Source organism: Scyliorhinus canicula, chromosome 26 (assembly GCF_902713615.1).
Source record: "Scyliorhinus canicula chromosome 26, sScyCan1.1, whole genome shotgun sequence".
NCBI lineage: Eukaryota > Metazoa > Chordata > Chondrichthyes > Carcharhiniformes > Scyliorhinidae > Scyliorhinus > Scyliorhinus canicula.
The window spans coordinates 1123045-1141746 of NC_052171.1; the positions used below are offsets into that span (position 1 = coordinate 1123045).

General features: G+C 44.0%; 1 protein-coding gene across 8 annotated transcripts in view; it reads left to right on the forward strand.

Annotated features, from left to right (window-relative positions):
* The window catches only part of LOC119957394 (transcription factor COE2), a 294554-nt gene that overhangs the window by 256147 nt on the left and 19705 nt on the right, over positions 1-18702 (forward strand). For 4 of the 8 annotated variants that reach the window (XM_038785416.1, XM_038785419.1, XM_038785418.1 and 1 more), the window contains 3 exons: positions 7457-7652; positions 11747-11929; positions 16869-17051. In XM_038785416.1, coding sequence (XP_038641344.1) covers positions 7457-7652; positions 11747-11929; positions 16869-17051 — 562 coding nt within the window. The remainder of the gene's footprint in view (positions 1-7456; positions 7653-11746; positions 11930-16868; positions 17052-18702) is intronic. The other 4 variants (XM_038785420.1, XM_038785415.1, XM_038785421.1 and 1 more) reach the window with 4 other exon arrangements.

Below are 18702 nucleotides of genomic sequence, written 5' to 3' on the forward strand. Positions count from 1 at the left end.
CTCCCCCAACCAGACTTGTCAGGTTCCACTTGTAGATCTGTGTCCAGTCATGGACTATTTGTATCCCCAGGAAGCAGAATTTGGTGTGGGGGTAAACAACAGTCTCCCCAGCTCTGCTCCTCCCCTCTGCGGGTTCACAGGGAAGATTTTGCTTTTGCTCAGTTTGTAACTGGAGAAGGCTCCAAACTCCTTCAGGAGTTTCATTATTCTTCCATGCTGGCCAGGGGAGTTCAGATGTGGAAGAGCAGGTCATCTGCATAGAGTGAGACTGTATAACTCTCTGTTCCTCCTTTGGATACCTCTCCACTCTGGCGATCTCCAATGATTTGACTACCAGAGCACGCAGCAGCGGGGACAATGCCTCTGTGCAGCCAGATGTATCCAAATCTGGTGCTGTTTGTCCGTATGCTCGCCATGGGTGTACTGTACAGCAATGAATCCTGGCCCAAACCCAAACCGTTCCAGCACCTCTACGAGGTACTTCCATTTGACCCGTCGAAGGGCTTTTCTGCGTCCAGGGAACTGATCACTTCTGGTGTTCTCTCCCTGGTTGGAGTCATGATCACATTCAGCAGGCACCTGATGTTCATTATTAGTTGCCTGCCTTTGACAAAGCCTTTCTGATCTTCCACGACTACTTTTGGCACGCATCTCTCCAGCTGCCTTGTAGGATCTGCAGTCTGTGAGGTCTTTGTCTTTTTTGTGATCAGTGATATTGAGGCCTGAGCCAGCATTGGTAGTCGGGGTACCCTTGATAGAGAGTCAGTGACTCCTGCAAGTGGAACGCCAGTGCTAGCGTGAAATTTTTGTTGAAGTCCGTCGGGAATCTGTCCAGCCCTGGCACCTTCCCCACCTGCATAGAATTAATGCTCTCCATCACGCCTCAATTCTAATGGTGCTTCCATTCCCAGTCTCCTATCCTCCCCATGACTGGCATGTCTAGTTCCCCGAGGAACTGCCTCATCTTTGGGTCCCTCTCGGGGGGCTCGGAGATGTATACCTCTCCGTGGAATGTTGCAAAGGCTTCATTGACCTGGCGCTGTGACTAGTTTGCAGCTCCTGTCCTTAACCTGAGAGATTTCCCTCGTGGCTGCCTGCTTACTCAGCTGGTGAGCTAGTAGGCAGCTGGCTTTGTCTCCATGCTTATAATAGGCCCCCAATGTCTGGCGGAGCTGCTGCACTGTTTTCCCAGTGGAGAGCAACTCAAAGTCCATTTGTAGCTTTTTCCTCTCCGCCAGTAGTTCCACGGTCGGGGCCTTGGAATACCACCGATCCACCTCCAGTTTGGAGTCAACCAGCTGTTGTCTAGCCACCCTCTCCTTCCGATCCTAGAGCGCCTTGTATGCAATAATTTCCCCCCTTATCATGGCCTCAGCGCCTCCCAGAATGCGAAGGGTGAGACCTCCCCATTCTAGAAGCGGTGAGCTTGGCACATTTGAGTAACCTATCTTTTTCTTCAATCAGTTTCATTGATCTTCCTTCTGCAACATTGTCACAGCAGGAATCTGAAATTAGGGGCAGAATTTTCCACACTCCAAGTGGCAGGATTAACCGCGGGAAGGCAGGCGGAGGGGTAGTGAGGGTAGGTGGGGGTAATATAGTATGAATGCGTGCTTTACCTGTCATGGGCATAGATTGAAGAGTAATCATAGGACAATTAAATGTTGCACCTGTGGGGGGCTGTTCAATGTTTATGGGTGGGGCGGGTGTGGGTGATAGCGGCAGCGAGGTAAAGGTATTGAACTCGATTGTGAAAGTCACAAAAACTATGCAGAGCCTTGTGGTGGAGATCATGAGATGCTGCATGGGAGTTGGGTCTTTGGGGGTAGTGGAGATGCAGATCAGCTCAGTTGGACAACTGACAGGGAACCCCAGCCTGTAATATTTAAAATGCTCCGACATTGGGACAGATGGGTGTATGAAAGACAGGGGGCAGGATTCTCCGACCCCACCCCCCCACCGGCGTCAATCCCGCCCTCGCCGTGTCCCGAATTCTCCGCCACCAGAGATTCGCCAGGGGCAGGAATCGCGCCGTGCCGGTTGGCGGGCCCTCCCCTGCAATTTTCCGGCCCGCAATTAGCCGAAGTCCCGCCGCTGACAGGCCTCTTCCGCTGGCGGGAATCAAAACACCTACCTGACCGGCGGGACTGGCGGCGCGGGTGGGCTCCGGGGTCCTGGGGGGGGGGAGGCGATCTGACCCCGGGGGGTGCCCCACGGTTGCCTGGCCCGCGATCGGGGCCCACCGATCAGCGGGCAGGCCTGTGCCGTGGGGGCACTCTTTTCCTTCCGTCTTCGCCATGGTCTTCACCATGGCGGAGGCGGAAGTGACCCCCTCCCCTGCACATGCGCGGGGATGAGTGTCACCAGCTGCTGACACTCCGGCGCATGCGTGGACTTACACCGACTAGCCCCTCAATGTGAGGGCTTGGCCCCTAAATGTGCAAAGGTGCGCACCTTTGGGGCGGGCTGACGCCGGAGTGGTTCATGCCACTCCGTCACGCCGGGACCCCCCGCCCCGCTGGGTAGGGGAGAATCCCGGCCAAAGGGTCAGCTCGCCAGGATGCCCCTTGCACATGACTTGCAAGGGCAAATACCTTTGCTTCAATATGTATGCAAGATTCTGGGAGACACAGACCCAACCTGAGCTGCCCCTCAGAAGATAATGGTTGGGCTGTGAGGGTGACTGAGGGGCTAGATCACAATTAAACCGCAACAAATCTCAGTAAAACGCAAATGAACTATATTTACCGAATAGTCATAAAGTTAGCAATCATGGTGCACCCTTGCACCACATGTGAAACCTTGTGTTCCCGCCTACTTCTTGGTGCTCACTGGACATCAGCAGCAGGGGTGGAGGCAGCCGCTGACCAGTTTGCTGTGCTTGGTTGGATGACCTTGGCACTTGTTCTCTGGCCACCCCAAGGGTTGTCCTGCTGTGGGGCAGCTGCTGTCTCTGCGGTCACAGAGAATGAAGCTGAAGGGGTCAAAGGCAAGGAGGATTCCGAAGGGCCAGGCGCCTTCAAGTGAGTCCTTAGTGGAAGTCCCAGGTGTGCTCAACAGCCATCCCTCCTCTTTCTGGGTGACCAAGGGCCCCTCGTAGAGGGGAAGAGTCACCAAAGGGAGGTCGAGGTGCCCCAAACCCTTGCGCACAGCCACTACAAAAGGCCATGGCTACATGGATGAAGTGCAGGTCTGTGCACACCTCAGCAGAAACTAGGCATTCCGCTGGACCAGGTCCTCCACTGCATCCCCCACCCTCCCCATGGAGCCCTTGATACATCACATGTTGGCATCACATTATCTGGATGTGATGGTGGAGCACACACCATCCAGCCCACTCTGCCACCAGAAACGTCGGGAAACCACTGACTGCATCATGAATTAGACCAGCATCATGCGATTTGGCACAAATTCCCACCGGCCTCTGCAGCAGGAAACAGTCTTTATTCCCGCCCGCGCCATGGGACTTGGTTCCGGAATGGAAAATTCCATCCCAGACGCCTAAGGAGCATTTAGTACACATTTGAGAAAGCAAGAACAACAACTTGATGAACCGTTTTTTAAAATCTGCAATTTGTAACGTTTAATTTTTCAATACTTGATTATGCGGTCATCAAGTGCCCTTTGTAAACATTGAAAAGACAAATAAAAACCTTTGTTTGTTCATTCTGGAAAGCACATAACTCCTGTAGAAGACTACACTGATTTGTCAAAGAAACTTTGTTGTGCAGTTCACTATCTAATACTTTCCTTATCTGAGTGAAAATATGGAAATGAAAGCTGACCTTTCCTGTGTTCCACCTTCCGATCCCCTGGATTGTGACACTTGAATTACTTGAATGTGCAGTAGAGAAATACGGAAATTATATAAAACGTGCAGCACAGAATCAGGCCATTCAGCTCAATTAAAAGTCATTTGACATCAGTGAGTCACAAAGCTTTTTAAAAATTTTTAAAAAATAAATTTAGAGTACCGGAGCACCCAGAGGAAACCCACGCAGACACGGGGAGAATGTGCAAACTTCACACGGACAGTGACCCAGAGCCAGGATTCGAACCCAGGTCCTCAGCGCCATTGGCAACAATGCTAACCACTGTGCCACCCAATGAGTCAGCAAACCTCAGACAAACCTCAGAAAGTGCTCTTCCCCAATTTTCTTCCCCCCACTAATACCAGCTGGGGTCCACTTCCATAAGTGCCTGCAGTCCTCTGGTATCTCACCCAATAGATCATTCTTATCAATTAGTGAGTGTTAGGGGCACAGCTAACCAACTGAGCTGCAGTTCCTCAAGCTAATATTCACACATATTTGTTCGCAAGTGATGATCAGAAGCCAGGGAAATCATGGCTGCTTTGTCCTGCTCTGTCCGACTGAGACCAACTGCAGAGCCCAAATTTTGGTCCCAGCTGAAAGCAACTAACTCAGCACAAACTTATCCAGTTTTGAACAACAATCAGTTTACCAGGGACCAAAAAACCACCAGGGCAACCATAACAAATTGATTGTTAACAAAGACAAACCATACCAACATTCCAGAATTTGCAAAAGCGAACGTGTGATTGACGCACTGGTAGCTGCCTCTAATCACGAGCTCAGCTGAATGGCTTGGCATTGCATAAGTGTGGTCTTAGGCTTCAGTCCAGATGATTTTAGGTTTGTGGTTTCAGGCCTGATTCCAGAATAGCACTTCTTGTACTGAGTAGTTTGTTGGTGTACCAGCTCATTCATACTGTCAGAAGGAGCAATTCTCACTATTTTATGGTGACAGAACGGGTTTTTACATTGTCTTCATCTGTGCTGATCTTGTAAATGATTACTACCCTATCCTTCATTGGAAATGGAGTGCAGAAATCATTACAGGAAAGATTCTGACAAACATTTTTTTATAAATTTAGAGTCCCCAATTATTTTTTCATTCCAATTCAGGGGCAATCTAGCTAGGCCAATCCACCTAATCAGCACATCTTTGGGTTGTGGGGCTGAAACCCACACAGACACGGAGAGAGACTCTGATAAACTTGATGGGTTTTGAAGTTTTGTGAGGATGCTGAATAACTAATGTTTTTCTTCGATATATAGTTTTGCTCTTCTGGGGTGAAATTCTCCCCAGCAGGGTCGGAGAATCACCCGGGGCCGCCGAAAATCCCGCCCCCGCCGTGGCAGAAATTCTCCGCCACCCGGGAATTGACGGGGGCGGGAATCGCACCATGTCAAGCGGCAAGGTCCCTGCAGCGATTCTCCGGCCCACGATGAGTCGAAGTCCCACCGCTGGGAGGCCTCTCCCGCCGCCGAGGTTTGAACCACCTCTGATGGCGGCGGGATTGGCGGCGGGAGCGGGCCCCTGGGGTACTGGGGGGGGGGGGGGGGGGGGCGATCGGACCCCGGGAGGTGCCCCCACGGTGGCCAGGCCCGCGATCGGGGCCCACCGATCGCCGGGCGGGCCAGTGCCGTGGGAGCACTCTTTCTCTTCCGCCGCAGCCACGGCCTCCGCCATGGCGGAGGCAGAAGAGAATCCCCCAGCGCGCATGCGCCGGTTGTGCCGCTGACGTCACCACCGGCGTATGCGCGAACCAGCGAAGGCCTTTCAGCCAGCCCCGGCGCCGGGCCTGAAAGGCCGCTGGTGCCGGTTTTGCCGCCAGTCGGTGTGGTGCCAACTGCTCCGGCACGGGCCTATTCTCCGCACCTTTGGGGAGGCCCGACGCCGGAGTGGTTGGCACCACTCCCCTACGCCGGGACCCAACGCCCCGCCGGGTAGGGGAGAATGCGCCCAGGCATTCTTAGAAGTGTTGATTCTTGTCAGCTTACAGTTCTCTGGCCACTGATAGTCCTCTGATACTTCACCCAGGGGTGCGTGATTATGATCAAGAGAAGAGCTCATGGGTGATTTTTCTGTTCCACCACTGGACTGTATATGGGTGCTGAGGCCAGACACAGCGTCTTCATAACACTCTGGGATTAAATGACGCAGTGATTAACCCTGGAATGTATCTTGTCTGTATCACTGAGTGTAGCCCAAGCTATCCAGATATTCAAAGATCCATCAGATACAGAGAAATGTGAAAATAACAAAAGCAATTTCACTGCAACCATAAAAAGCGGCAACATGTTTGAAAATGGGTTGCTGATTCATTGCCAAATGGTTTCCATTGGTGGATTGAAGGAACAATACAGGAACAATTGCTGTGATTGAGGTACAGTTTAGGACTGCTCAAAGTGGAAGGCAGATTTGTTGTTGATTTATTCTGGTTGCTTCTATGTGTCAGTGGTTTGTTATGTGTCTGTCTCACTCGCCTTTCCTTCCCACTTGACTTCGGCATGAATGATTTCAGTGCTGCACTCAGCCAAGTATCTATCCCTGTGAACTGTTCTTCAACTACCGAATAGCAATATCTCAAAGGCATTTTTTAAACCATTTTTCAGTGCTCCAATGGTTCAAAAATACGTTGAAGATTTTTAAATAGCAAGAAAAAAAGTTACAAGAGGTGAAATGAGTAAAAAAGTTAAATTAAAAAGTGTGGGGTGGGGTGAAGTTAAAACATGGAGAAATCTGATGACATTGCATAACAACCCTGGGAATGATGCCTCCATAATCAGAGTTACACCACATCTTCACAATTGACTGGATAGATTTGCAAACAACTTTCAAAATGTAGCACTCGCTTTACAACAGAACCAAAAGAACTCAGAAAAAATAATCTTAACTTCTTTAAAGTGGCCTGAACTGGTACCATCCCATTCTGACCAGAGAGGTCCCAGGCTGAATCCCATTATGTGTTAAGTTAATTGGTACTGGGGAATGAGGATGTTGGCTAGGGATGGGGACAACAGTTACTTTCAATGCCTTTGGATTAGTGAAGAATAATCAGAAAGTGAACTTGTAGCATAGTGGGCAAGGTCAGAAGTGTTTGCCCATAGTGCTCTACATTTGAGAAGCCTGACAACGCTCATTGTTGGTGCTCAAACATGAAGAATGAACTGGGTGAGATAATAGAGAATAAGCACAGCCATTGGAACTGGACTACCACAAGAATCAGCATCTCTGGGATAATAATGCTGGAAAATTAGAATGGAGAAATAGCCTGAGGCTTCCAAAAAAGGAAGCCAGTTGAGATGAGAGCATAAGTAGCTCAAAGGCAATTAAATGCATTTCCAGTCAATTAGTTTTTAAGGGAGATGGTCAGTAGATCAGTAGGTGAGGCTCAGAAATGTCCTTAATTGATGGTATTTTAATTCACATTCTAGGTGAGGGACCAAGGCTCATAATGCAAGCACAGTGAAATTAAACTAGGGAAACACAATGCTTAGGTTTTAATAGCCTCATGATTTTCAGAGGAAAGGACACTGAGGTACCTGCATGTAAAAATAATTCCACAGTTTTTATGTCCAGGAAGGAATTAATTAAAGTCAGATATGGTGTCATGATTCAGGCTTAATGGCCTTTTCCATTTTGTAAGATTTCTTATGTTCTACAGGAAATCATCCTGAAGAGAGCAGCCGATATTGCAGAAGCTCTGTACAGTGTGCCTCGGACCCCCAGCCAGCTTCCTACTCTCTCCAACACTCCCAGCCACAGCAGCATGATGAGGATGAACAGCTATGGCAGTCAGCTGGGAGTCAGCATCTCAGAGTCTGCACAGGGCAACAGCCAAGGTAAGATGCAAGCATATGAGTACAGATCAGGCATTCAATTCACTTTCATAATATTGTGCTGAAGGAACAAAGACCAAGTGTTGACTCTAACTTGTATGGGCTTCATTGTTCACCAGAGCAATGGTTTAGAAGGTGCTCAATGTTGATGATCTTTGATTGAACCATTTTCAAGGAGTCTCACTGTAACCTTTCAGAGTGTTTGAATAATTGCTTCTCACTGGATCCCCTTTTTTCATCTGCTACCTTTATCTGGAGCAGATAGAATCCTGAAAGTGAATCATACAGGCAGATGGAAGGAGATATGAAATGTAATTTCTTCACTGCACGTCTCTTAGATTACACTCCAAAATCCGAGAGAATTACAGAGCCTGGGGACACTTTCGGTGAATCCATTCTTCACCTCGATAATTTTTCAGGGAACAGAGCTGGAGGATGGCATTTATCTCACCAAACACTCTCAAGCACAGGTGTCCAACTTTTTAGTTTTTTCAGACTGTTTAGCTGCTTATCATAAAGCTTTGTGGACCACTCAGAAAACTTAATCCAGCTTCCAGTAATTTGCAAGGATCTCAAGTTGCTGATATGTTGCGGATGAGCAATAAATGCTGGCCGAGTTAGCGATGTGCAAATCCCATGAATGAATTTTTTTTAAATGATGTAGGATTCATGCACACAGAAAGTGACCAAACTATGCCAAATTAAATATAGATTGAGTGAGGAGTTGGGAATTTAGTTCAAGTGAGACAGATAATAAGAGTTCCTATAGATATTGATAAAAGGAAAGTGTTAACTAAGTGACCATTGGTCCTACAAAAAGTGATACTGGGGAATTAATAATAGAAAATAAGGAGATAGCAGATTAATTGAAGAGGTAATATGCACTATAGAGAATACAAGCAACATCCCAGAAATAGCTAAAAATTAGGAAATGTAAGGGAAGGAGGAACTCAAGAAAATTAGAAAATGTTGGAGGCTGTTAGGAAAGACATTATCGCTCGATAAATTCAATGTAATCAGGCAGAGTAAACATGATTATTTGAAGTTCTTTGAAGAAGCAACATATGCTGTATATAAAGGGGTAGATTTAATGTAATTAGGTTCCCAGAAGGCATTCGATAAGGTGCCAAATCAAAGATTATTGCAGAAAATAAAAACTCATTGTGTAGGGGGTAATAATGGCATGGATAGTATATTGGTAGCTAACAGCAGAGAGTAAGCATAAATGGGTTATTTTCTGGTTGGCAAGCTGTAATGAGTGGTGTGCACAAGCATCAATTGTGGGGCTTCAAACTTTTACAATTTATATCAATGGATTAGATGAAGGGACCAAAGCTGTGGTTGGTAAACTTGCTGATGACACAAAAATAGGTCAGAACGCAAGTTGTGAAGAGGGTGTAAGGAGGCTACAAAGAGATGTAAATAGGCTAAATGAGTGGGCAAAGATCTGGCAAATGGGGTATAATTGTGGAAACATGTGAAATACTGTTTTGGCAAGAAGAATAAAGAAGAAGCTTATTATCGAAATGGTGATAGATTGTAGAGTTGTGAGATTCAGAAGGATCTGGATGTCCTGAAGCATGAATCGCAAAAGTTTGGTATACACACATGTATGAATCGATATCAATGATTTGGATGTGGGGACCAAATGTAATATTTCCAAGTTTGCAGATAATACAAAACTAGATGAGAATGTGTGTTGTGAGGAAGATGTAAAGCGTTTACAGGAGGATTTTGACAGACTTAGTGAGTGGGCAAGAACTTTGCAGATGGAATATAATGTGGAAAAATATGAGACCATCCATTTTGGTAGAAGGAACAAATGTGCAGAGTATTTTCGAAATGGTAAGAAAAAAAAAAGTGTACAAGGGGATTTGGGTCCCCTTCCCTCAGAAAGGATATTATTGCCAAGAGGGAGTGCAACAAAGGTTCATCAGACTTGTTCCATGAATTAATCAGCAAAGGTAAGGGGCTGGCTATTTAGCACTGAATTAAAGCAAAATCTCTTCACTCGATGTTGTGAACCTTCGGAATTTTCGAAAAGAATTGAAGGTAATCAAGTGACATAGGTATGAGGCAGGAAAATGGAGTTAAGCGCAATGGCCTACTCTTTCTCCTGTTTCTTCTGCTGCTTTTGATTAATCTAAGCACAAGCCAAAAATCTTTGTGAATGTTTGAAACCAGGAACCTTTAGATGACAGCATTTAACAATCGTTCTTCATTCAGAATCAGCTTGAGGAAGACAAAAGAAACTATAAAAATGAGCAGCAGCATCATTGCTGAGGACTTCATTGGCAAAGTTCCTCACCCAGATTCTGTTGTCACAGGAAATCATCATTTGATATTATTTCATCGCAGTGTATAGAGTGGGCGCGAGGAGTTGTAAAGTCATTAGACAATGGCAGTGTTGTGTAAGGAATGAGTTTAACACACACGCAAGCTAATATACTCTTTTCTGGTTGCTTGTTAACTGTGCAAACACTTATGAAAAAATGTTGGCTGTCACTGACTCCTTTGTAACTTAGTCTTTGTTATTATTACCCCCACAGACAGGTCGTAATAAGACTCTGCAGACCTGTCATTCAATCTATTTGTTTATGCAAAGACCGGTTGTGGTACACTCCGTTGGTACCAAGCAATGGTAGATCAGATAGAGATAAAGAGAGAGTTACTGTCGGTGCTGATGACTTCACATCTGTTTTGTCTTGTTATTCAGCCAAGTCCCTGTGGTTAAACACGTGCTGATTGCATTCCAGATTTGACAGGCCCTTCAGGCAGATGTAAATGGAAAACCCCTCGCTGTTTCTAAACATCCTAACCTGGAGTGACTGGAATGGACACAAATGGCCCCCATCAATTTTTTCTCTCTCCTGCGCTCCGCAGTCTACTTCATAAATCATTCAGTACTATTTCAGCCTTCTGCACATCAAATGAGAATAAAGTTGGGGAAAGAGCAGAGGAGAAGGATGTCTCGTATAGGAACAGAAATAGACTACTTAACCTTTCCAGTCTGTTCCACCATTGGTTGATCTGTGACCCATCTCCTTGTACCCGACTTTGACTCATATCCCTTGGTTGACAAAGATGTGCGGATCTCAGATTTGAAACTAACACGTGATCTATTGTCAATTATTGTTTGCAGAAGAAGGCTCCACATTTCTAACATCAAATACTTACGAATTTCTGATTGGTCCGGCTCTAATTTTAGACTGTGCCCCTTAGTCCTAGATTCTCCAAACAGCAGACATAATTTCACTTAGACTGTTACTGTCAATCTGTGATCTTTAATGACATGTGCACGTGCAACAGGGAGTCAGGATAAAGTATCAGCACAGAAAACAGGATGGAAGCCTCATTCCTTCAGGATAAACAAGGATTTCCCTTTCTTCTAATGATTCTAATTTTCATAAGTGGTCAGGTCCCTTTCATTCTCAATATTATTCACTTTGCGTTAAGTGTTTGCACTCCTACATTCAGTCATAATTCTTCCAATTTTCCTGTTTATTGCAACACAATAGAAATCTCCTGTTGTCTTTCCTCCAATCCCACTGTCTTAAACGAGGTCCCATACAAGAGATCGGCATCGAAACAGTGAGCATTGCAGGTTATTCATCTTTGGAAGGCATTACAGCCAATCCCGATTACGTTCTATTTGATTTACATACGTACATACATTCCAGCATGGTTCACAGAGCAGTGATCAGGAGACTCATATTTGCAGGAATGACCCTTCCATCGCCCAGAGGAGCAGAGATGTGCAGTAGCCCTGGTGCACCGAAGGAGACCAGGGCATTTAAGACCTTCTTTGGAAGTATGGTCACTCATATGGAATTCAGTACGTTAACCAATTCAGCCACTGAGACACCGATGTCCCTCACCTCATTGCATCAATTGACAAGCAGACAGTTCAAAAACCAATCATTCTGTGGTCACTGCTATTAGGTGAAATATTGCAGTGTGGGGGAATCTATAATCATAGAGCTGGGAAAAGATATTTGTTTGAAAGACAAAGTTAATTTTGATATTGAACGAAATACTACTTCAAATATCATGATATTGGTACTCTAACCCCACCTTTCCTCTGTTTCTGTGTACAGGTTATATCCACAACAGCAGCAGCATCTCTCCACGTGGGTATGCACCCACCCATTCACCACAACAGTCAAACTACACAGTAGGTGGTAACATCAATGGCTATAGCAACGTGCCAATGTCAAACCTCGGAGTGCCCAGTTCTCCTGGATTCCTAAACAGCTCTCCTGCCAGCTCACCCTATGGCAGTAAGTGTCAATTTTGCCTGGTGTAATCATAACAAGGGACTATATCTAGAAAGAATGAGTGTCTCCGCTCTCAGTAGCTTACTGTTTCACTTGTTTGTTTATCTTGGGTTGGAGAGGGCTTTTTGAAGCTGGGCTCAATAATTTTGATATATGTGTGATATGTTGGGCTTTTGGTGTCTTGTCTTCTCTTGTCAATTGGGTTGCTGTCGGACGGTCCAATTTCTGAATGGTTTAAGTTAGCTTTCAAAGCTGGCCAAGTGGTGAGGCTGCTGCAGGCAGACCTCGTAACCCTGAGGAGTGGGAAAGATACAATCAGGCTCATTTATAATGACTCTAAAAGGCCTGTTGGACATTCAATTCACATGAAGAACAATCAAACAGGCTTAGTATTGGAGGACTGCGTGCTTTCATAACACAGTACCCAAATGTGCAAAGCCTTCAGAAGAGGGAGGAAAAGTACTCCCACAACAGATGACTGGCGTCATAACTACAGCGAGGGTTTGAAAATTTTCATGACAATTTTTAGGAATCCAATATTAGACTTCAAGTAGTGTATTGTAATTTTGTCTGGTAGTGTAAATTGGGTGACAGCGTGTCCATTTTACCTCTTCCTCAGTTCTTATTTCAGTTGGCTTGATTGCAAAGGGGTTGCTAATTTGTTGTTGCCTCGTTAACACTACAACACAAAATTAATATGGGCCCCAAAGAGACTAATAGAGAAAATGATTAGCTTTTCCACAACAGCCTTGACAAGATTTTAAATGTGACAATGTGTTTGTATTTGATTGGCAAAACTTCAGTATTATTTTTAATTGAGAAACTTAGATGAAGGGCCATGCTACAATGCAGGACACCACCAGGGTTGGGAAAATAGAAGACCAGATGAGATAAGTCAAGAAATAGTGGCATCAAGCTTGGGTGTTAAAAAATCTGCAGATTAAAGAAGGAAGGAAAGGAGAAAAGAAGGAGGGAGGTAAGGTGTTCCACAGTTTTCTGGTCCTGGGGAAGTTAGAGGAGACAATGTGATGAATCTTTATTTCAAAGAGTGAAGCTGCAGGGCACAGGAAAACATCACAGGATGCCACCAATCTTCTAATTTGTTTCGAATTCACAAACAATTTGGCCGGTATGGGAGCAACTGGTCCCTTTTGTCATGCCTCCTCGGACTATCAAGTCTCCACCAGATACTTGTGTCACATATCAATTGGGAGAATTATGTCACTGCATTTAATGCAGTATTCAGAGAACCCATTTACTCAATTTTCATCCGTTCTTTCCCGACAACCTGTACAGGCTGGAACACAGCTGCGCAGGAGCAAGCTGCCCTCCAATACCCTTACCTAGGTGATTATTCTACAAATGCAAGCCTAGACTGTGAGCCTTGGCAACATATTCACCCTGGTAGGCATGACAGCCAACTCAAACGTGTCCTCAGTATCATTCTAAAATTAGATTAAAATGTTTGATACAATGATACTTACGACTGGTTATAATATAACACAGTCTTGCATTTAACTTTGCTGACTCCCTTGGTTCTCCAATGTGTCTCTGATTATTTCTTCCATTAAAATTAGTAGTAGATGGTGGTGCTATCTGTGCGCCATGTTTTCATTGAGTGTGGTACTTCTAAACTTTTCTGATCAAACACTGTATACTTACACAATAATACAATTGAATGTTCCTGTAAGTGTGTATATTACAAAGTAACACACTGTATGTTCCTGGAGTATAACACACCTATATGTATTATATAAAAGAACACTGTGTGTTACTGGGTATAACACATATGTACATTTGATATGACACACTGTGAGTTACTGCATATTATGTTTCTGTGTCTGCATAATATATTAAAAGTCCTACATCTGCATGAATTCCCTGTCTGCAAAAAAGTCTCCTGTTATATGGATAATTTATAAATTCCTGTGTCCAGATTTATAATAGAAATTGCTATGTAAACTTGTCATGCTGTGATGGTCCTACAGCTGCCCATGCCTGTGCAAGAATCAGCTCTAGTCTTCCCCAAATTGTCATTTTTAACAATGTACAATTAGATAGAATCAAACCATTATACAAAATGAAGGATAGAATGTGTGACTTTAAAATGTGGACTGATTTATGTTTACAGACAAAATTATTCAATTACTTCCCCACTCTAATCCTGCTTCACTGGTCCTGCAGGAGGGTGTCAAGGACAATACATTTCTGTGTTTGTCATAGCTTGAAGATGTTGGGCACCACAGCACCAAGTTATGTGCAAGAGACGCACATTTCAGCAAACAGCGGTGTATGTTTTTTGAATTGTTCAGAATTCTCCATCCTTCAGATTAAAGTTATAAAAATGGAAAGAGAAAAGAGTGGATAAGGAAGAACAGAAGGGGAAAAAAAGCATTGATATCAGTTCACATTATTTTACAGTAAGAAGTCTTACAACACCAGGTTAAAGTCCCCCAGTCCAACGCCGGCATCTCCACATCATGGCACACATTATTTTAGTTCGATCTAAGGTTTTCCTCTTTGGTCTTTGCAGTTTTCTAGTTTGAGACTAATATTGCAGTAATATGGTCTGATGTCAATGCTCCTGATGCTTCAGTATATTTTTTTACAGTAACTTTATGTTTTGTATCAGTGTCAGAGTGTTCGTGAGAAACTTCTGCCTGCAGCCCAAATTTTATATTGCTTTCCCATTTACTTTCTTGTCTGCAACATTGAGTTTTAAGCTGAGCAATGCATTATCAACGATAGCGACAGAGTGCGCGACTGAGAATTTAAAACAATGATGTGAATTAAATTTCCAAAATTGATCACAGATAAAAATAACTTGTGGCTTCCTCACTCTCTGAAAGTGATGCTCACGGGCAGTTTGTAAAGGATGAGCTTTTGAAAAGTTCACTGCACACCACAGATCAATGAACAGAATTGAGATTTTCAGTCATGTCCCTGATGTTGCCTGATACCAAAAACTTAGTCATGGCTGAAGGTAGTGCGCTCTACCTACCACACAACCACAGGAGATGCTCGAGCAGCATCAATGCATCATTTTCTCTTTCTTCTCAAGCCTCTTCTCTGAATTTCTCTTTCTGCCTTTTTCTTTATTACCCTTTGGTTCTTTGAATGAAACCTGGCATTAAGATTTGCACATGTTGGAAAGCCAACAAAACCAAGGGAATTATTTTCAGTTAGGGAGGGAACAGTAGCAACATGGCTATGTTAATCCAGATGCCTGGGATAATAATCCAGAGACATGAATTCAAACTGAACATGGCAGCTGGAAAACTTAAACTCTGTCCATAAATAAAACCTGGAATAAAAAGCTTGTACCAGTAATGGCGATACGTAGCTACTGAATTCTTGTAACAACCCATCTGGTTCACTCATGTTCTTCAAGGAAAGAAATCTGTTGTCCTTACCTAGTTTGGCCTGTATGTGTGATTTCAGACCGAGAGACATTTGATTGACTCTCAATAACCTTTTGAAATAGCCTTGTAAATTAAAGGTAACTAGGAATGGATAATAAATGTTGACTTTGTAAATGACACCAAAAGCCTGTGAGTAAACAAAAAAAACTGCTAGCCCAGACTACATAAGAGTTGTGAAGACCATAGTTTGAAAGAAAGCTTTAATGCTGGGGTTCTACACTTCCATGTTGCTTTCCAAACATCTCCATCAAGTGAAATTCTAGAAATATAATAACCAGGAACCAATCTAAGTCACCGGGTGCAGGGGGGAATGGCTGAATGGGATTTGGTATGAATTTGGATTCGGGTGGCAGAATTTGGATCAGTTCGAGTGAATAGGAGGTGAAAATCAGAGGTCAAGTGGAGAGCATTGGAATGGTTGAGTCTGGAGGTAACAAAAGCACAGTTTGGCATCATGTGGGGTGAGCCAAGGTGGAGACAAGAGTTATGTAGGTGGAAGTAGGCTTGGAAAAAGGTCATGGGGAACAGCACATGCATGAAAAGTTCATGATCCCAAAGCAGGGACTCAGCCAAGTGTTGGATTTTTGACAAATTTGACGCTTTGTCTCTGGGCAGTTAGTTATACCCCTTCTCTTTATGCATTAAGATTACAAGATGTATGTATGGTTGCTTTGATTCTTGTGATCTGCATAAGCTCCCTCCCTGGATAAATGGACTACAGATCAAGATATCCCGAGAACTAGATCATCCTAACCGTAGTCTGTGTTGGGTTAGCTGCTGAAATTAGGGATGTAGCTGAGTGTTGAAAATAACCTTGGTAGCTTTGAAAATAAGGTGTCAACAGTGATAATAGTATTAAAAAACCTCCACCCAGTATTGCAGTACTAATTAAAAAGTGTAAACACAATTAAAATATCGACAGCAGCTCAAATGTCATGCTTTTAGTTTCCAATGCATAAATTCACAAAAAGGTAGAAAATCACCCGAACTGCTCCCCAGTTGCTACCTTTGGGGAATGTGTCAAGAGTGGACAGGATTGAGTTCTCCCCTACGTTCTATAGCTTGGAAGCACTCACCATCCAGGCTCACACATAAAGATTGAGGTACTAGCACCTGGACAACGCAGCCAACAAGAGTCAGTGCCTTCATGAAAGAAGAGTGTGAAAAGAGAAATCAGCAGGCAAAGGTATTGCAGCTGCTGGAAATCTAAACTTAAAGCAGAAAATGCTGGCAATAGCGCGTCAAGCAGCATCTGAGGAGAGAAAACAGAATTCATGCTTCAGATCAATAAAAGCAAAAAAAAATGTTTTAACATTTTCAACACATGCTTTGAGGTGATCACCGTGTATTTTCAAATTGTTAAAGTGTTTTCCAAATGCTGTCTTGCGGAGATAGTGCTCCTTTAAATTATAACCTCGCCTCACTTCACACATCTGATACTCCACTTCCACAGGAGATGGGTCCTTTATGTCTAAGACAGAGTTGTTCTTTTCTTCCCCCTTTTTTTTGATTTCTTACAGTTATGCCTTCCAGTCCGACTGTTGCCTCTGCAGTCCCTCTGTCCTCCAGCACATCTGCCATACTTCCCTTCTCATCTTCTGTCTTCCCCGCAGTGAAACAGAAGAGCGCCTTTGCACCGGTGATCCGACCCCAAGACTCCCCCTCCCCGGCCTGCTCCAATGGGAATGGAAATGGATTCCGAGGTGAGGAGACGGCTTTTTGGCAGAATTGAATTTGTGCATTAAAAGAAAGTGTGCATCATGTGCCGATCAGGGAGGGAGGAGCTTCAATTGGTCTTCAATGATAGGTAGAATATGGGGGCGAGCAAAATGTCAGTCAGTTTCATAGGCCACCCAGTTTTCTATCACATTTTGTTTCTGGAAAAGAAACTAGTGTGTAAAATAGGCTGCCAAGTCATTACCGCTGTCATCAAAGACACATTTAACTACCTCCCCAACCCATACCACAGTCACCCAATCTTAAAGATACCATTGCTCTTGAGTGGATAGCAAGGGGTCAAAAGGGCAAAGGAAAGGTTGAAGGAGAAGGAAGATCCTGAAGAGAATACATTATATTCACATGGTTCTGCTTCCTATGCACAAAAGTATACATTGAAAATAAATGTGCTGGTGAGATGGAGACCTCCACCCCCCAAAGCTTCTCAGCCATTCAAGATGTAATTGAAGGCAATATATTCAGTCCCATTTTGTTGAATGCAGTGGGGGGCTGGGGAAGGTGAGTTGCAATTTCAACTGACCTAAGTTGGAGCTGCCTAACTCTAGGAAATCCCTCCTCTGGCTAAGGAGGAAAAACACAGTCAGACTACAATGTTGACATTTACTATGTTGTTTTGATGGAGAGTCTTTCACAATTGGAATAAAGAAAGTCAAGAAATCATTGTCAGCCAAGCTTTTTGCTGTTGGTCTCTTCTGTGTCGTCTGGAAAAGTGGATGCTAGTTTAAGGACAGTATTGGTCTCAATTTTGATGTCATCGGGCAAGTAAAATCTAAAATGTTTACACATTGCAAAGAACTGTTTGGATAAAATATTTGCTCCAGTGGAATATCCATTCTCCATTAGGCGTGCAGTTTAGTACCACACTTCCTTCTGAGTTCAAAAATACTGGAGTCAGTTTGAACCCCACCTTGGGACTTGAGCACATAATCTAGGTTGTCACTCCAGTATTGAACTGAGGGCTCTTGCACTCACTGTAAAAGCAATGATGTCATGGAAAATTTGAACAGGCAATGTTCAGAGCTGAGGTGGAGTGCAGTTTTGGGCAACGACTGCAGAAAAGAGATTAAAACCACAATGAGTGTACAGCACAAATTCTCCAGAACAATGTCAGGGATGCAAAAAAGCTATCAGTATGACAAGGTGCTTGTGGTAATGGGAGTATTTGCAATGGATCCGCAAAGAGTTTATTAAATAGGGGGCTGACATCTTTTGGTTTGGATGTCAGTGTTGGAGGGCATCAATTTAAAATAGTCTCAGTGTGAGAAGAGGAAAGGAGGAATTTCTTTCCACAAGTAGAATCATGTATCATATTCAATATAGAAATGGGTAATTTGACTACTGTTCTACAGACTATTCAAGCCTCAATTGGTCCCACTTGTGCTCCTATTTCTTCTGTTCTTATTCCTCAACCAGCATCTCCAAAAACAGAGAAACTGGTCATGTATCTTATTGTTGTTTGTTGAATTTGCTGCACACAAATTGCTCGCTGTGTTTATCGACAAAACAATAGTAAGTGCATTTCAAAATAATTTGTTAGGTGGGAAGTGTTTTGAGATGTTGAGGACAAGAAAGACTACATAATTATGAGTTATTTCTTTGAGATGCCAACTAAATAAT